The 19,987-nt window shown below is 34.9% G+C and overlaps 1 protein-coding gene across 1 annotated transcript in view; it reads left to right on the plus strand.

The window, feature by feature from the left end:
* TTN (titin) overlaps nt 1-19,987 on the plus strand; it is a 277,521-nt gene that overhangs the window by 129,855 nt on the left and 127,679 nt on the right. Inside the window, exons 132-156 of the mRNA XM_029224548.1 lie at nt 297-377; nt 680-886; nt 1,795-1,872; nt 2,080-2,154; nt 2,358-2,450; nt 3,239-3,316; nt 3,510-3,683; nt 3,891-3,974; nt 4,166-4,243; nt 4,753-4,836; nt 5,097-5,180; nt 5,389-5,472; nt 5,668-6,024; nt 7,548-7,622; nt 8,404-8,478; nt 9,140-9,232; nt 9,829-9,906; nt 10,903-10,971; nt 11,121-11,210; nt 11,348-11,638; nt 12,471-12,551; nt 13,695-13,772; nt 14,315-14,398; nt 16,164-16,247; nt 19,845-19,928. Coding sequence (XP_029080381.1) covers nt 297-377; nt 680-886; nt 1,795-1,872; nt 2,080-2,154; nt 2,358-2,450; nt 3,239-3,316; nt 3,510-3,683; nt 3,891-3,974; nt 4,166-4,243; nt 4,753-4,836; nt 5,097-5,180; nt 5,389-5,472; nt 5,668-6,024; nt 7,548-7,622; nt 8,404-8,478; nt 9,140-9,232; nt 9,829-9,906; nt 10,903-10,971; nt 11,121-11,210; nt 11,348-11,638; nt 12,471-12,551; nt 13,695-13,772; nt 14,315-14,398; nt 16,164-16,247; nt 19,845-19,928 — 2,739 coding nt within the window. The remainder of the gene's footprint in view (nt 1-296; nt 378-679; nt 887-1,794; nt 1,873-2,079; nt 2,155-2,357; nt 2,451-3,238; nt 3,317-3,509; nt 3,684-3,890; nt 3,975-4,165; nt 4,244-4,752; nt 4,837-5,096; nt 5,181-5,388; nt 5,473-5,667; nt 6,025-7,547; nt 7,623-8,403; nt 8,479-9,139; nt 9,233-9,828; nt 9,907-10,902; nt 10,972-11,120; nt 11,211-11,347; nt 11,639-12,470; nt 12,552-13,694; nt 13,773-14,314; nt 14,399-16,163; nt 16,248-19,844; nt 19,929-19,987) is intronic.

A 19,987-nucleotide genomic window follows, 5' to 3' on the forward strand; every position in this document is an offset into this window, starting at 1 on the left:
TTTATACTGTCTAGTTGTCTTTTTTTATTTCTTTTATAAATACTACTTGATCTTCTTAAAGTTATTCAATGTCTTTTAAGTGTTAAGTAGCTTAGAAAAAAGTATTTATATATATATTAGAACATGTTTATTTCCAAGTCTATTGATTTTTCTTACCACTTAAATGAAAAATTTAAACAACGAGCATGGTTATGGTCATCTTTGTCCTCTTTGTCCTTGGATTGCACACACAAGTTCTCTTAACACATGTTATTCTGAATCTTGCAATTCGCTTTTAATAATTATTCTTTTTAAAGTGACTGAACTCAGGAAAAGAGCTGTCAAAGAACAAAAGGTATCCATTGAAGTTCCAAAAAGAGAACCTCCAGCAGCTAAAGGTATATTGTGCTTTGACCAAATAATAAAATGAAGCATGAACCTACACAGCTCTTTGCCTGTTAGTTTCTAATTTGACTCTCATTCTTTATTGGCTTATTGTTGCCTAAAGGCAGGGAATCTAACATTTGAAATTATAAATAGCAAATGTAACCTCTGTAATACCTTGGCCAGCAAAGGGCAGTCAGGGTCTCCCATAACCAGTGCATGAGACCATCAGCAAGGAATGAGATCACAGCACATTGTCACTATGGTCCCTAAATGGGCTTCAAGTAAAATGCACCTGTTGTCAATATTATTCCAGAAGTAACTGTAACAGCAGAGAAAGAATGGGCTTACACCCAGGAAGAAGAAACTGTTTCAGTACAATGGGAAGAGGAATATGAAGAACATGATTATGAAGAATTTGAGGAGTATGAACCAACAGAAGAATATGATCAATATGAAGAGTATGAGGAGCATGAATTCGAACATTACGAAGAGTATAAAGAACATGAAGAATATGTCACAGGTATGAGCAGATCTGCAAACCTGAAACCACATTAAATATGAGTAAAATCCATAGAACAGGATAAAATTTTGAATGCCCAAAGAAATTTGGAAAGAACTTTGTTTTGTTTGGCAAATTCAGAATTTTTTTTTTCTTGGATAACTTCTAGAAAAAAAAATCTCTATAAATCGTAAAGTTGTGTTAGAGTTTGGTTCTGGGCATAATCTATTTCCTCTCCTTTTTGCTTATAAGAAAATGTCATTACGTTTCTTTCTCCAAAAGGTCAAGAGTCTATCTTCAAGTGCCCTTGATCATTCTAATACATGACCACAAATTTCTCAACATCTCTCATCCTGAACCTTGTTATTATCAAACATAATAGGCTATTGAGAAAACACCCTACCCTCGGGGTTCCCATCATCCAAACTTCACAAAGACTGCTTCAAAAGTAAACACAGAGAAAGCCAACACAAGCCATTGTGTTTTATCTTTGTGAAGATCAACTCTGTAGGAATAAGTTTCTATTGGAATTTCAAAATGAAGCAATATTATTTCACTTATTGTATTTTTGATGTTTCACAGCCTAACTTTGAGAATGTTCTATGTAGTTTTACAAATAGAATTAAAAAACAATATTATATGGGGAGGAGTTTAACCATGATTTTGTCTACCTGAAGTGAAATGATAATATAATATGTAAAAGGGAGTCACAATTACCTAACTGAAGTAAATAGCAAGGAGGAAATAGCAATAAAAGCTTTTTTAGGTCTTTTACACCTTATTCTACTCGGATCTCTGATTCTCACTCACCTCTAGAGTCTATGCCTATGCTGTAGATAAGATATATTATTTTAATTCTTCGTATCCATTGAAGAAATATATTCTAACAAAAATGTCTAACATTAAATACCCTGTATATATTTTTAAAGAGCCTGAGAAGCCCACCCCAGTAAAGCCTGTCCAGGAAGAACCGGTTCCCACAAAACCAAAGATCCCACCAGCTAAAGGTAGAGTGAGAAAAACATTATCAGTCATGAGACCTGTGGTCCCTACATGTCTGTCCAAGTATAAATCCATGTTGAAGTGGCAGTGTACCAATCGTGTGTGTGTTTGGGGTCATTATGTTGTACATCATATTTCTTATTTTTTTCTTCTTACTACTCTTAAGAAATTTGATTCAGGTTTTTAAATCTGTTAATATTGATGTTTTAAAGTGCCGAAGAAAGTGGTCCCTGAAGAAAAAGTACCAGTGCCCATTCCTAAGAAACTCAAACCTCCACCGCCCAAAGGTACATGGCAGCGTAATAACTACCAAAAACATCTTTTTTACTTATGTTCTATAAACGTGTCTTACTACCTTGTCTGATGTTCTTTGTCTTTACTGAATATATTGTTTGGTGCCGATTCTTACATTTCTCGGCATTTCATGTATTTTTATTTACATATTCGTGTGGTTGGTTTTAATGGTCTTTAATAATTAATATCTTTAAAGTGCCTGAAGAAGCAAAGAAAGTTGTTGAGGAAAAAATACACATTTCAATTACCAAACGTGAAAAAGAGCAGGTGACTGAACCAGCTGATAAAGGTATAATTTCCTTCCTCGATTGTGGTCTTTTATAATGTCTCCTTTAAAACTAAAGCAGCTGTGTTTTGCTTTTTTTTTCTTCATTGTTTTGTGTCTTTTATATTAATAGTTAGGTGGATGTTGGATGTAAAAATCTGTAAATACAGGATAAAAAGATAATGTTATCTTAAAAGGAAAAGTTATTTCGAAGTTATTTCAAAATATATCCATAGCTTCTTATACAGTGGCTGTGTCCTAACACATGGCTACAATACATATAAGATAGAATGTTTGGATTTAAAATCAGTGACCATTTGGCACATTCCTGACTTATCTAAATTGATGTGATGATATAACAGTATTCACCACAGTTTAATACCTGTTTATTGATCCTAAAGTCATTTTGAAGATTGAAAAAAAGAGTTAACTCAATGTCTAACCATTTTTCCCTGCTTTTTACTATTAAGTAACTTCGCTGCAATTTCAGAAAGTATACTTATCCAGAAGTAAATTTAGCTTTTCAGTAAAGGATGTTTCATACAAGCAGAGATACCCAAACACTAAACATCATTTCACACTTGGTCTCTGCTACCTCAGACCTCCTTGAGTACTTTTGTATGTTTTTATTCCAGTAAGGTTCAGAATCCTTTCCATGGAGAATCTGAAGTTTCTTATGAATGAACAATCACATATCTCTTATATGAGAGGCACTTGCAGCATTACTCTATTTCCTTAAAATACAATAAAGCAAGCATTCGCTGGGTACCCTGTTTCTGACAATAAAATTTCCTTATACTTAATGTTTTAAGTGCCCATGAAGCCCAAGAGGGTTGTCACAGAAGAAAAAGTACCTGTTCCTAAAAAAGAAGTAGCAGCACCTGTTAGAGGTACCTATATTCACTCTTTTTAATGTGTTGTTTGTCTTTTTTGGTATGAAATTCATGTTCAGTTCTATGTGTAAAGTTCTGTGGGAAAAATAAAGCCTATTCCTTCTTCTATTACAAATGGCTATGTTCCTAACGTGTCTTAATCTTATTGAATAATTGGAAAATATCCAACCTAAAGATAATATCTTTAAAGTGCCTGAAGTACCTAAAAGACAACCAGAAGAGATTGCCTTTGAAGAGGAAGCTGTAACCCAAGTAGAGGAATATTTTGAAGAAGAAGAGTACATTCATGAAAAAGAAGAACTCATAACTGAAGAAGAAGGGGAGCTCATAACTGAAGAAGTGGTACCAGTGGTACCCGTCAAAGGTAGATTATATCTCCTGCCAAGGGATAAGCAGCAGCATCTTTTGTATCCAATTTGGTCAGATTCTGGGATTTATTAGCACTGATGACCAATTCTGCTTATTTTGGAAAAAGACACTTTTAGATGCTGAAGTATGATTTCTGTAGTTACTTTTCACATTTTATATCTTTTCTGCAACATTTCCAAAATTCTTCATAATATCTTTAAAGTGCCTGAGGTACCCAAGAAACCTGTTCCAGAAGAGAAGAAACCTGTTCCTGTGCCCAAAAAGAAGGAAGCCCCACCAGCAAAAGGTACACCACCACTCTTATCATGAGCATATAAAAGACTTCATCTGCATATAAATAGCTAATTATCCTGAATTCAGGACCTTGTGTGTGTTACTGTCTATTCTTTGAAACTGTCCTATTGTTTGTTAACTATCCTTTGTGTGGATGTGTTGTTACTGGTAGTAAGAACTTATCAGTAAACAATATCTTTAAAGTGCCTGAGATTCCTAAGAAGCCAGAGGAGAAAGTTCCTGTGCCCATTCCTAAGAAAGAGAAGGCTCCACCAGCTAAAGGTACATCTCTTTGTAATCCATCAGTGGAATAGTGTAATAATTTACCCATGCATTGATAGTATAACTTGGTGAGCCGTATCAGTTCTTTCTCCCATGATGATATTAACAATATCAATGCCAAGACAAGCTGGTTATTGGAGCAGTTTATTGTGTATTCATCTCTGAAATTTTACCTTCAAAAAAGCATGCTGGTGCTTCATGCTTGGTTCCTCCTCTTTAGTGGAAAGTTCTTAGAGTAAAGCAAATTCTAATTGTAATACCAAAAATGGACAAAATCATCATTTACCAGACATTGTGTGTTGTCTTTATCAGTCTATGTTTTTTCAGTGTTTTTTAATCTTAATTTTTGTGCATTTTCTGGCCTTTGTTTTGTGGCTGTTATAATTATTATTTTCATTCTTAAAGTGAAATTGTTAGAATATCTATGATGCTTCAATAAGGCCTAAAATTGCTAGATTCTTCTCTATGGGTGAAAAATTTGACACTAACCCTATTTGATATCTTTAAAGTTCCTGAAGTACCCAAGAAACCTGTACCAGAGGAGAAAGTACCAGTACCAGTTCCTGAAAAGGTGGAAGCTCCACCTGCCAAAGGTACATGAACTTGCAATGTCATAAAATTTTTTAAATTTCAACTTTGCATATGAGTAAAAAATTAAATGGTTCAATTACGTGCTCTTTGGGGATGCAACGCTTTAGTATTCCTTTATGGAAAAGAAAAGATTTTATTTTAAAGGTAAAATGCTGCTTGAAGTAACTTGGTCATACTCTTATGACCTTAATCTTTTTGAAACTACACCTAGACTCAAAATTTTAGGTTGTGTAAAATGTTTCTCTAAATCATTTCTTTAAAGTGCCAGAAGTGCCCAAGAAGCCTGTGCCTGAGAAGAAGGTGCTGGTTCCTGCTCCTAAGAAAGTAGAGGTTCCATCTGCAAAAGGTACGTCACTTCATCATTTAAAGTCCATGGGAAAAAACCTTACATTTACATATATTCACATACAAATTCCCTTATAACATTACATGTTTTAAACAATTGTCTATCTTGTTAGAAATATAAAAGTCAGATATTTCATGATCCTTTTTATGTCTATTGCTCTAAGACATGTAAAAGAGCACATTCTTAAAGACAAATAATATCTTTAAAGTGCCAGTGGTGCCCAAGAAGGTCATCACAGAAGAAAAGGAGCCAACACCTGTTCCAAAAAAAGTGGAAGCTCCATCACCCAAAGGTACATTAATCTCGAACAAAACCAAGGCAAAAAAGGAAAACTAACCGGCATTATACAGCCTCACTAATTATAATTACTTATGTTGGTGACAGTTGATGCTTTATGATCACAGAATATTTGCTTTTCATGTTGTCCCACTGTTTTGAATATTGTACATAAAAGTGATGCTTGTCCGATTGAAAAATATCTTTAAAGTGCCAAAGAAACGTGAGCCAGTTCCAGTTCCAGTTCCAGTTCCTGTAGCTCTACTTCGGGAAGAGAAAGTTGTATTTGAAGAAGAAATTGTTCTTGAAGAGGAAGTTCTACCTGAGGAAGAGGAAGTTCCACCAGCAGAAGAGGAAATTCCACCTGAGGAAGAGGAAGTTCCACCTGAGGAAGAGGAATTTCCACCAGAGGAAGAGGAAGTTCCACCAGAGGAAGAGGAAATTCTATCAGAGGAAGAGGAAGTTGCTCCTGAAGAAAAGGAAATTCCTCCTGGGGAGGAAGAATTTGTACCTGAAGAAGAAGAAGTTCTTCCAGAAATTAAAGCTAAGGTGCCAGTACCTGCACGAGGTATAGCAGTTCTTCTTGAAGTCATCAGGCCTCTTTTGTGTTGAATTCTGCCTTTCCATCTTTTTTGTTCATCTCTAATTTTACCTATGTTGCTTTACTCTCTATGTCTTCTACCATCTAAATCTTAGAAAACATTCCAGACATGTGTGCTCTTATTGTTTTGTGTCTGTCTTATGTGTCTATTTATTGTAAATCGTCTGAATGTCTTTTCAAATTTTATGATATGAAATGTTATTTAGTTGTTTGTGGCCTTATTCTCATATGTCTTTTTGTTACATATACAGTGCTGTACATGTGATTTTTAATGTCTTAAAATGAATGTTTTTAAGTGCCTGAAGTGCCAAAGAAACCTGTACCAGAGAAGAAAGTCCCTGTTCCAGCTCCTAAAAAAGTGGAACCTCCACCACCCAAAGGTACACCTCCCCAAAGTGAATACACATTCTTCATCCATACGTTCACCAGAAAAATTATAGTTGAACTGGGATTTAGGAAAATTTATGTTTGTAAACTAGATAGTCACATTAATTTCTAAAAATGTTCAGGAACACTGATATCCACTTTTTACTGGCTGCAAAGCAGTATTCAAGAGCGAAGATGGAAGGAAGTATTGTCCCAAAACTGCCCCCAAAATTCTATCTAATTCCCTATAATTTTATTAAGCATAATAATTTTCATATAGATATTTTACAAGGCTAAATTATCTACACAAAAAATACCTGAAAAATATGATGAACAAATCTTCCTAAATGTCATCCTTCAACCATGTATATTAAGTGCCTTTATAACATCAGGATGAAAAGGTAAAAGAAAGATTAATGTATTTATGAAAGCATTGCATAAGAGCTTATGTCTTCTGATACATACATACAGATGGTAGCCCAGCAGGTTTTGATTTTAGCCTTGAATTTGTATCTTGCTGTGTTAGCCTGAGCAAGTCCTTTAACTGATCTGAGCCTAAAGTTCCTCTCCTATAAAATGGGGATACTAATGTCAGTTCTAGTGGGCTCAGATATTATTGTGAGGATAAAATTAAGATATATAAAAGTACTCTATCACTGAATGAATAGTATCCAGATTTATCATATTCAATCAGTTCATAGTACAGGACATAATATATTTATGCCTTAAAGCTCAATAATACTTTCTGCAAAAGTTTATGACATCACTACTTAAAATAAGCATGACCTCTCCACTAGGTTAAATAGTCTTATAAGCAGTGAAACAGTAAAGCCGATCCTTTATTGGATTTCAGGAATTCAGAAATATTTTTTAGATAATGATTTAATTAATTTCTAGTGAAATTTAAGTGGATGAAATGACAGCATCTGTCCTCTGGTATTCAAATAGGTTGCTGATCCCTTCCTCCACAAAACCTAATTATATCGTCACACTTGGGCTCCTGACTTGCATTAGGTCCCTACCCTGAGCAACTGTTGCACATTGGTCTTTCTCTGTGGACTTCCTGTGTTCTCTCTTTTTTGCCCCTCACAATAAATTCTTATCATGGAATGATGTCTTTAAAGTGCCTGAGGTTAAGAAGAAGGTGCCAGAGAAGAAAGTGATCACTCCCAAGAAAGAGGAGGCTCCTCCTGCCACAGGTACTGCTATTCCCAAGCGAATTAGACACTGCCATTTCTTTCTTCACGCGTAAAAGCCAAAATGTCCCATTTCCCAGTATTTGTTAACATAACTTACATTATCGTGGTGTCCATTGTCTCTGTGTTTGTGAAATGAACTTACAAAATAAAATAATATCTTGAAAGTGCCCGTGGTGCCTAAGAAGCCTGAACCAGAAAAGAAGGTGCCTCCTCCTGGTCTTAAGAAAGCAGTGGCTCCTCCTGCCAAAGGTACATCACTCCCAACAGGGGTGTGTTTGCTTCCCCGATGTTGAACTGTGATGCTCTTCACTTAGGGATGTTCCATATAGACGTTTGCATTGTGTGGTCTGTGTGTAGTCGTTAGTTGGGACTCTGCTGCATCCGTGTTTGTGCTGTGTCAGTTCTTCTACTTTGTGTTTGTGTATTTTATGTTGATTTGTCTATGTATGTTGTTCCTACAAAATAAAAATACTAAACTTATATATCTTTAAAGAGCCTGAAGTACCTAAGAAACCAGTCCCTGAAGTACCCATTGCTCTCCCTAAAAAAGTAGAGGCTCCAGCAGTAAAAGATAGAATGTCTCTTTAATGGACCCTTTATCTTAAACCACAAACCTCTTATTTTTGTCTCATTAACTGATGCTATGAAATGTCAATGTTTCATCTGGTGCATGTGCATTCTGTTATTAACTCTCTTGTGTTGAAAAACGGGGAACTTGGTCTTTATGTACTCCTCTTGGTTCCTGCATTTTAAGCACCTAAAACAATCAATATCTTTTAAGTTCCTGAGGTGCCTAAGAAAGTGGAAGAAAGACGAATCATTGTTCCTAAAGAAGAGGAAGTTCCACCAGTTGAAGGTAGATGACTTCCTAAGAAAATAGCATTTTCAAAAGCATCATTGTCTTATTTTTGTCTAATATTTTCAGGAGGTAAATGCACATTTCACTCCAGAAAATAAATGTATTCACACTGTAAAAGAAATTATTCTTTACCTAGTAGAAACTGGAAAGGCAAACTAAAACCGATCAAATCTCTCTTCTTACATGCTTAGGCTGTTTGTTTCCTTGTTTGTTTTGTTTGTTTTGCTTTAATGAGAATCTTTGAAGGGAAACCATATTTGCCATGGGAAATTTTTCATCAGGTGACTTGGTGGGCAGTTGTGGGATTAGCTTCTCCAGGAGGAGTTCCAGTTAAGCCTAAGTAACTGGTGCAGAAAATCTGACTTCTACCCCTAAGTGAATGTTTGACTTCAAAAAATTCCACCTCCATTAAAAATAATAATAATAATTTAAACTAAATTCTTTCTGAAGTCCTTTCCAGTTCTAAAATTCTGTGAAGGGCCTAACATATTTTGAAGACGCAGTAAGACCTTTTCCAAGGATGAGTGAGTTTTCACATGCACTTAGAAGGCTGAGTTAACTATGCTGATAAGACAACCTCAGTTTTCAGATGTATCATTTTAGTCTAATATTCAAATGAATTATAAAAATAATTTACAAAATAATCATCTTTTTAAAGTGTTTGAGGAGCCTGAAGAGCCTATTCCAGAAGAAGAGATCCCAGAGGAACCACCTCACATAGAGGAGGTTGAGGAGGTGGCGCCACCTAGAGGTACAGCTGCTTTTATGAGTTGGACATTTAAAATGTCTGGTGTTCCGAATCTTTCTCAGAATTCATCTAAGCCTGATATTCGCCAGTATACTTTTCTTACATCATATCAATGATAAATTGAAGATTAATTACAACTGGCACCTGAAACTTCGTGTTCCTTTTCTTGACCCAACTTTTTCTACTGCATCTACAATTCAGTTAGAATGAGAGAGAGAATTTTATGCTATTGACACTTTAATGTTTTTTTGGCCAGATGCTATTGTAATACTTTCTCCTAGTTTTCAATCCTTAGTTTCTTTCTTCAAGTGGGGAAAAATCTATTTCTATGGTGTTTGCTCTTTAGAATAATTGTTAGGCTATCATTGCTAAAGACTATGACAATCTTTTTATAGTTGGTATTATGTTTGCTTATAGGATTTCCAAGTAATATCCTTCTCACTTTTAGAGTCAATACTTCATATATGCAATTACCATTTAGGTTGCTAATATATTTTTTAACTAAATCAATGTTTTGTGTTTGGGGGATTTTTGGTATATGGTTGTTGTTCTGTTAATTGCATGTCATTTTTCAAAATGTCCATGAAATATCTTTTAAGTGCCTGAAGTGGTTAAGAAAGCAGTACCTGAAGCACCTACTCCTGTTCCTAAGAAAGTGGAGGCACCACCAGCTAAAGGTATAAAAAATCCTTTTATTAAAGACAATATCTTTAAATTCCCATTTATTTTCTTTTTAAAAAGCAAAAGTATCTTCATTCATTACTTTCTTAGAGTCATTTAAATAGGAAACTTATGAAATTGATTAAGAACCTGTCAAATATAATTCATTCGATTGTTTTAGCCTTTTTTGGAATGTTAATGAATGATTATGTGTGTGTGTGTGTGTGTGTGTGTGTGCGCGCGCACGTGTGTGTGAATGATTCCAGAATATTCTTATTTTAAATAGCTGAGAATTTTAATGTTAATAGTACATCTCTCTATACTTATATACATTACAATGGATCCTTCTTCCCAACATTCCATTCCTAGATTTTATTCCATTACGTAAGTCGAATTTTCTCGTGGAATTATTATAATAATTATGTCTACTGTGTTATTTTACGGAGGGGGGTTATCTGTTCTAATGCTTAGATAATAATTATTTTAAAGAGCCTCGTGTCCCTTTTGTAATATCTGGCCAGAGCATTCAAGGTTATTAGAAAACGTCTATCTCTCATTGTTCCTAATTAGGTTAATGCTTCAGTAGCACTCCTAATTGATTAAGTTATGCTGTCCCTATTGCAATAGACATCCTCAGCAGACACGATAGTGCCCAGCAGAACGTGACACCTGTATCAAGGCTTAAGTACTCTATGATGGTAATCACTTGAAAAAAGCCTTCATCAAATTAAAAATAGTAGAAGTAGGCCCAATATTGGTAATTCCTGCTATTTAAAAAAAAAAAAAAGGATAGCACAGATTCTTTGTGGACATACCTTCTTCTAAGGTGTGGCTAGTACAAATGAGTGATTTGGAAAAATATCTTTATAGCCTCTAAAATTGGTGTCCAATTTTACAATAGAGTGACTTCTTAGACTTCGATTATTTGTAATGTTGATGTTGTTTCTGATGTTTTTATTTCATGTTTATCATTGAGTATTGTCAGCTAACTGAAATGCCTCATATCTTTAAAGTGCCAAAGAAGGTTCCTGAAGAAAAAGTACCTGTTCCTGTTCAGAAAAAAGAGGCCCCTCCTGCCAAAGGTACATCTCTTTTTAACCTAAACTTTCTTATAATCTTTTTCATTAAGATGTTTATGTTTTATGTCTACATGTCTTGATCGTTTTTGATGTCTTTTGCCTATGGAATCTTGCTCTTGACAGTCTCAAATATTAAAACTATGTCTTTAAAGTGCCTGAAGTTCAAAAGAAAGTCCCAGAAAAGAAAGTCCCTGAAAAGAAAGTCCCTGTGCCTAAAAGAGAAGCTGTTCCCCCAGCTAAAGGTACTTTTGGGAAGATCTTTGATTTTCACGTGTTGCTGCATGAAAGCCTTTCTCAGCTGTTTTTATATTTTGAATTTACGTCTTCATTTCTGCTGTGTTTAAAAAAAATAGATCTCTTAAAATAGATACTCTTTCAGGGAGAGCTGTTCTTGAAGAAAAAATATCAGTTGCTGTCCATAAAAAGGAAGTAGTAAAAGAAAGAGCAGAATTAGAAATAGTGGAAGCACAAGTGGAAGAAGCTCGTGAAGAAGAGTTCCATGAGGTTGAAGAATACTTTGAAGAAGAGTTCCATGAGGTTGAAGAAGTCCTCAAAGTAGAAGAGTATAGAGCCGAAGAAGTACACGAAGTTGAAGAAGTCCATAGGGTAATAGAAGTCTTAGAGGCTGAAGAAGTGGAAGTATATGAAAAACCCAAAGCTCCACCTAAAGGTATAGGGAATTGTGCAGATATTACAAATTGTTATATGTTGCTCTAACTTCTTTTTTAAAGTACATTTCATATTCAGTTTGGACATTAGAAACCCACTTACTTTCCGTGATAAAATCATGAAATACTTTAAGCATGAGTTTAAATTACTTGATAACAATGTTTGATATGGAGTAGAGATTAACCACAGAGTATAATTTTAGCCAACAAGATAATAATGTTTGATATCTACTTACCTAAGGAGATAACATAATTCACGGTATGAATTTGTGGATTCCTTTTTAAATCCAAGTAAGAGTGTTACGTGATTGTTATATGTACCAAAATATCTGGCCAGTGTCATCAGTTGAGAAAGAAACTCCTCAGTTCACTGAGGAATTTACATGTCCAGGCAAAAGAACCATTGCTTTGTTAGCATTTCAGTCAACTGTTCACAAACTGATAATTACTTATCCAAATCTTCCACCATTTTATGATATTTTCAGGAGAAATAACATTAAGGAAGGAAATGAAGTGTGGTAGTAGCACCTGCATTCTAGTATATTCTGAGGATAAACGTACAAATACATTCTCTGCAAGACTACTCCAGCTCTTGAACAAATTAATAATATGTGTGTAATATGAAGGAATGTGTGTGTGCTTAGTATACACAGTAAATTTACAATACAGATGAAATTTAGCAAAATCAAGTTTTTTTGGAAGTAGGTGTGGTATAAATTTTTAAAATATGAATAGAGAAAGCATTTTATGAGCCCTCATTGTACTAATTTTAGTCATCGTGGGCCATGATACTTCAGGAGTTCATTCTAAACCAAAACACCAATATCTTTAAAGGGCCTGAGATATCCGAGAAAATCATCCCTCCAAAAAAACCACCTACTAAAGTTGTTCTTCGAAAAGAGCCACCAGCTAAAGGTATTTTATTGGTGAAAAATTACTTAACCTAATTTTACATATAGTAGCACCTTGGCTGCTTTACAAGTTTGAATTCTACTTGATGTTTTTCTTCTGTGTTTTGTGTTTCTGGAATGTCTAAAACAAACTAATATCTTGAAAGTGGGTGAGGGGCTAAAGAAAGTTCTATCAAAAAAGAAAGTCACTGTTATACTTAAAATACCCAAAGCAGTATCACTACTAACCAAACAGTGAACCCAGTTTTCCTTCTTTGGTACTCTGATTATATATTCACTCACCTGTTTATTGATAAATCCTTGTTTTCCTGTTAATTATTAATTTTAATGACCTAGTAAATATAAATACATTGTGACTGTGTGTTTAATGTCCCTGCTTTGTTCAGTTTTTGTTTTTTGTTTTTTTAATTTTTGGTTGTGTTGGGTCTTCACTGCTGCGCAGGCTTTCTCTAGTTGCAGCGAGCGGGGGCTACTCTTCGTTGCTGTGCGCGGGCTTCTCATCGTGGTTGCTTCTCTTGTTGTGGAGCACAGGCTCTAGGTGCGCGGGCTTCAGTAGTTGTGGCACGTGGGCCCAGTAGTTTTGGCTCGCAGGCTCTAGAGCGCAGGCTCAGTAGCTGTGGCACATGGGGCTAGTTGCTCCGTGGCATGTGGGATCTTCCGGACCAGGGCTCGAACCCGTGTTCCCTGCATTGGCAGGCAGATTCTTAATCACTGTGCCACCAGGGAAGCCCTGTTCAGTTTTTAAACCTCTTGAATTTCACAATAAAAATGAAAAACAGTAGCTTATAAATAATATATACTTACATTTTTAAGTCTCTGAAGCATTTAAGAATGTTATCACTGAAGAGAAAATATCAATTATTCCACCAAAACAAGCAGAAAGAGCACCAGCTGAAGGTGTCTTATTCATTTTTCTTGTCAAGTTCTTATGATTCTTACATGGGAAGTTCCCTTGGATTTTTGTTGTTGTATTTGTTATCAAAATTCAACTCATTTTAATAACTGTAATGTATTTGATAAAGTGATGTCTGTATTTTATACTGTGGCTATGTTCTTTTCTGTCTTTACATTTCTATTATGCTCTACTTGTTAAAAAATCTTTATGAATGTTTAAAAGTAAAAGAAACTATTACTACTGTCTCCAAAGTACCTGAAGTACCCAAGAAAATTGTGGTAGAAGAAAAAGTACATGTTTCTGAAGAGCCCAAAGTTCCACCAGCTAAAGGTATCTGCCTTTGCTGATTCGCCACTAATACAAAACTCCCTTTTATTCATTTATTATGAGAAGAAAGAGAGAGAGATTGTTCTCCCCTCAACGCCACAAAATGGCTGAATTATGTAAACTTCAATTTATGTCCCATAACATAATCCTCCCTTTTGTGACTACCCTCTGGGAACACAGGCCTAAGCCTAAAAGTTGGTTTTATTTGTATTGATCCTCTTCTTAAGCAATATTTAAATATTGACCCCCCAACTTCTTTTTCAAAAATAATTCATTTTGGAGGCTATTTTCAAGTAGCTCTGGAAACAAATAAACATGTTCCAAGTGACAATGGAAAATGATGTTGTATCCAAAGGGCAAAGTCCTTCTAATATGACAAATCAACAACTCATCAACAAGTCCGTCTAGAGAGATGCATTGATTGTGTGTTTAGATGACTTATAATTTGGGGATTTTTGACATTCTCCTTGTTAGATGCCCCTTTTTGTCTTGATATTTTACACCCAATGATGCAATTTTTTAAAATAAAACAAATATCTTTAAAGCACCTGAAGTACCCAAGAAAATTGTTCCAGAAGAAAAAGTTCGTGAAGCTGTTCCTAAAAAGCCTGAAGTTCCACCAGCTAAAGGTATACACTGATACTAATCACAACATGAAATAACTCTGTGTTTAGTTATTCATGATTTAAAGTGAATGTGAGTGATGTAAATATTTGTCTTTTGTTTCTTTATATTCTTAATAGCTTATATTTGGTATTTATTACAATTAATGTACTAATATCTTTGAAGTTCCTGAGGTGCCTAAGAAAAGTATTCAAGAAGAAATATCACCCATAGTTCTTTCTGAAGATGCAACGATGTACAGTGAGTGTAGAAAAACTGGTGGTTCTCTTTGGTTCGTCTGTGTTTGTCTTCATAGCTTTTAAAAGTAAATATACTAATATCTTGTAAAATCCTAACATGCCAAAAATATTTGGCTAAAATTAGATAATTTGAATGACTATTAGCCTCAGACAAGTTATATTTCCTCACCAATTTAAAAAATAAAGAGTCCTGTACGTATACCGTTGCCCAATTTTAGAAAAGTCATTTGTCTTGTTGAATTTGTCATTGTCTTGTTAACCTGTTCTGTGTACAAATGTCTTCTGCTTTTCAGCAATTCATTTCCTCAGACCATAAGGCAACTTTCTTTAACTTGATGATAATATTTTACTTGGATATGTAGAATCAAAATACTTCAGCATTATATTTTTTACTCTTTGCAACAATCGTTGTAAACATTTTGGCAGTGCTATTCAAATACCCATAGATTTACAAGGCCATTAGAACCTCAAAAGAATTCTCAAGCCATTTTTGGTTTTGCCTTCATGCAAAATTATAATGAATTAATTTGAAGAGTAAAATAATATGAGTAAAAAAATATCCTGAATAGAATACTGTTTAATAATCTGAATAGTGAAAATGCCAGCAGTCAAGATATCCTTCCATTTATTTGAATGTAAAATTTAAATACAATTTTTGTCGCCCTATAATAATAGGTTTGGATAAAAATATATGATGACTCCCACCTTTGAATACCCTTTCTATACTTGAGTTTGGTTATTATTATCAGCCAGTCTTCCTTTCTGAAATCTGGAGAAATCTTTATTTTTCAGTTGCCTTATTTTCCAAATATTTAATCATTCTTATTTTTCTTTTCTTCTTCCAATCTCTGAATAGTTTTCACATTCATATTGAATATGAAGCCATAGACTAGATTTGGTTTGAAAATATAGATAACTAGTTTCCTGGAACAGGAAAAGACTTGGATGAATTTCCAGTAAGTCAAATATTGGAGAATTCTTGATGTGCAACTCAACATCGACCCTGTTCCTTAAGAAAAAAAATCCATAAAAATTAAAAACAATAGGGAAATTTTACCAGTATCTTTCTGCAGACAAAGTAAAAGAATTATATACTAGTCCCTGACCAATGAATTCCTCAATTTTACCATCATGATCATAAAGAAATGCTGAAAAGCCCTATATCATAAAACTGGGAATGAGGCTTTTTCCTAGCCAGTGTGTTATTGTCACTAACTTGGATCTATGTAGTACTAGTCATTTGAGTTATCGATGTGTATTATGTATTATGTTTTTCTTAACACTATTCTTCATCCACCTTGAAATGCCTCTAATTGTGTAAATACTAACATCTTTAAAGTTTATGAAGTATCTGAAGAATCATCTCCAGAAGAAAAAGTACTTGTGACTCATCCTCAAAAGACAAAAACCAAAGTAGCAAAAGGTATATAATACCAATGACCCAGTGAAGAAAATTTATTTTTGGCTCATTTTAAAAGCTCAGTACTTTCCTTCACCATTTATAAATATAACTATACTCATATCTTTTAAGTGCCTGAACCACCCAAGAAAGTTGTTCCAGAGGACAAGATATATGTGACTATTCCTAAAAAGAGAGAAACACCAGCAACTAAAGGTACATTCCAACAACATCAAACTTGGATGAATATCTTTGGCTTCAAGACTCAAAAATTGCATGTTATATAATCTACTGTTTTTATAACTTCTAAGTGTAAACCTACTAATATCTTTAAAGAGCCTGATACAACCAGAGAAGTATTTCCAGAGGTGGAGTTACCTGAGGCTGTTCCCAATATTCCAGAGCATCTTCCAACTGAAGGTATAATTCTTAGTTGCAAAAATCTAAATAAGAAAACCTTTCTTCATCAGTCTGCCAAATTTGTTCACTGCTTTGTGTAGATTTTCACGACCTCTAATGCTAAAATACTAATATCTTTAGTGTCCCTAATGTACCCAAGACAAGGAACTATCTATGACTTGCTCCTAAAAAGTCAAATCCCACTCATATAATGAATAAACATTAGAACAAAAATAAAATTTCTAATTAAAGGTTATAATATCTGCTAATATCCCTAACTTTCTTTGTAAGTCATATCTTCATGTCTTTGCCTTTCTCAATTAAAAAATACTAATATCTTTAAAGAGTTGGAAGTCTCCAAGGAAGATGTTCCAGAGAGACAACCTCCTGTTACCAAAAGAAGAAAAATACCACCACCAAAAGGTACAAGCCAGAAGAAGGTTGACTTTCTTATCTCATGACTGTAGTTGTACTCACCACATGTAAAAATACTAATACCTCTAAAGCTCCAGATGCTACCAGGGAGATCACTTCAGACAAGTGGGTCCCCCAAAGTAGCAGCTCGACTGGGTATATACATGTCCCCATGAGTCGTAAGGGGGAAAAGTCCATAACTTTATACACATGGAGATGCTTGGGCTATAAATTTTATCTATGAGCCCTCCAGGGAAAATATATATACATATAATGTGCAGATGTGACCCAGATGGAAATAGCTATTGCTGTTTCCTTAAAAAATAAAATTCAGACTAGCTAGAAAAAAAAAATCTATATGAGAGATCACCTATAACATTTATATCCCTGAAACTAGACTGAATAGGCTCACCCCACAGTGCTCTAAAGCAGAAATCAGTGCTGTAAAATGACAGAGGTGCTTGGCTGTAGACTATAGGTTAGTAATTCAAACACTCCATGGGGTTGAAATTCCAGGATATAATACAACTACCTGTTGAATTGCTCTTCTATTAAAATAAACTTACTACCAAAAACAAGCGCATAATTTTGAAATAACTGAATTCCCCTAAGACTTAAATATCATAGAAATATTTTTAGAAAACCATGACTTAAAGAAAATAAAATAATTAAATTCACTGTGGAACTGTTCTATCTGTAATATCATCTCTACCAGAGAGCCTTCTAAAACCAGGGCAGTTAAAACCAAAACCAGTTAAAGTTGGAATTCTGCCCTGAATATTTATTTGCTCCTCTCATTGTCTTTTATTTTTAAAGAGTCCTACGTTTTCTCATTTTCAATATTTTCAGATAAATCAACAGATGAGAATGTTCTAAAACATCTCCAAAAATTCGTCACAATACCCATGATATTCTGTAATTTAAAGAATATCTGAACATTTTGACAATATTTTCTCTGTCTGAAATATTTTAGTTGTTCTCCTTCCTCCTTTACTTGAAAAACAATCACCTTTTTAAAGTGCCTAAGGGACTTCCCTGGGGGTCCAGTGGTTAAGACTCCATGCTTCCACTGCAGGGAACATGGGTTCGATCCCCTTGTCAGGGAACTCAGATCCTGCAAGCCACTTGATGCAGCCAAAAATAAAATAAAATAAAGTGCCTAAGGTGAGGGTACAAAATAAAGCCAATCCAGGTAAGGAGCTGTTTTATCCTCTTCAAGCTAGTAGCAAAAGTTACATTGTTAATTATTTAAAAATCAGTTTTTTTCACTTAAAGGTAAATTTTTATCTCAGTTCCTATGTATCTACCATTCAAAGAAATAAAATTACTAATATTGAGAGTGCCTGAGGTGACCAAGAAAACAGCTCCCGATAATCAAGTATTCATACTTTTACCAAAGAATCAGATTTGGGGAGCAGGGAGGTCACCCAGTCTGTGACATTCCTGTAGGTGGGGTTTTGACTAAAACTCTTCATTGCTCTTCATCACTCTGAAGTACAATGAATTCATATCTTTAAAGTGCTTGAATCACCTCAAGAAGTTGTCCCTGTAAAGGAAATAGTCATAGCTGCTCCCCCTGAAATTGAAACACCTTCCACTAAAGGTATCATTCATTCTATCATTCCTTCCTTCATTTATTTAACAAATGCCTACTATGTGCGTGGTGCTGGGGAGCTGGGGAATATAAACAAAGACAAGATTTGATTCCTTTCTTCAAGACTTTGTACCTCATCCAGTTCTTGAAGGAAGCACCCTTGTAGACATAAAAGTCACTTTGGTTCAGTTAATGTCATTAATGTCTCCACTGATCCCTTAACCTCTAAGTATAATATAATACTAATATCTTCAAAGTAGCTGAAGCTGTGCAAGAAGTTGCTCCTGAAATGAAAGTATCTGAGGATGTTCCTAAAGAGGCAGAACCTCCACCTGTGAAAGGTACCTGTCACCTCTGAACAGATACTGAAGAAATTGTCTGTCTTTGGTTCTTAAAACTATGTGTTTCTAATGTTCTTCCTAACTCCTAAATGTAAATATACTAATATCTTTAAAGCACCAGAAGCTCCACAAGAAGTTCCCTCTCAAAAGAAAATATGTGTGACTGTTCCTATCAAAACAGAAAACCCTCCTATTAAAAGTGTTCATTCAACAAATACTTCATAAGGAGGATCTACAGGGTCATAGGACATCCACTAGTTGCTGGAGAAGGGTGAGCCCATCTTCTCAAGGATGCTGCTAATCCCATTCAACTTAGTTGATTGGTGGGGCAAGGGGAGAATAGGCAGAGAAGAAACTTCTAAAAAACTACATTTGCTAACATATTGTGGTTATTGTTTTCATTAATCATTTTAACTCCTAAATGTGAAATACTAATGTCTTTAAAGTGCCTGAAGCTGCTCAAGAAGGTGTTCCTGCAAAAAGAGTTCCTTCCAAAAAAAGAGAACCTCCATCAGTTAAAGGTACAAGTCCCCATGCCGTCAAGTTCAAGAAGAAATAGCTCCTGTAGTCTTTGAAAATATTTTGCTGTTCCTACTGATCTTTGCAACACTAAATGTTAAAATACTGATTTCTTAAAGTGCCTGAAGCTCCCCAAGAAATTTTCCCTGAAAAGAAAACATATGTGGTTCGTCACGAAATGACTGAAGCCCTTCCTGATGAAGGTATATGTTGCTGGAAGCTTAGAAGTTTGGAAAAATGTCTTTTCCTGTATAAATGTATTTCCTGTTTGTATTGATTCTTGTAGCTCCTAAACGTAAAAATATTAATATCTTTAAAGTGCCTGAGGTGCCCGAAGAAGTTGTCTGGGAAAAGAAAGTGCATGCTCCCCAAAAGCCTGAAGTTTTATCTGTCAAAGGTACATCCTAACAACCCCTCAGGAGGGAATAGAGAGGGCTGTGGAAAGAACTGCCTTGCTAGCCTTGAAAGTGCTTTTGCTGTGTAAATGTGATTCTTGTCTGTGTTGATCCTCATGACTCAAATGTAAATGTACTAATATCTTCAAAGTGCCTGAGGCTCCCAAAGAGGTTTTCCCTGAAAAGAAAGCACCAGTGGCACCTCCTAAAAAGCCAGAAGTCCCACCTGTCACAGGTATTTGCCACAAACCTTAGGCCTAAAAAGGCATAGCTCTTCTGCTCTTGAAAATGTTT

Source organism: Monodon monoceros, unplaced genomic scaffold (genome assembly GCF_005190385.1).
Source record: "Monodon monoceros isolate NGI ecotype Baffin Bay Population unplaced genomic scaffold, NGI_Narwhal_1 Super_Scaffold_16, whole genome shotgun sequence".
NCBI lineage: Eukaryota > Metazoa > Chordata > Mammalia > Artiodactyla > Monodontidae > Monodon > Monodon monoceros.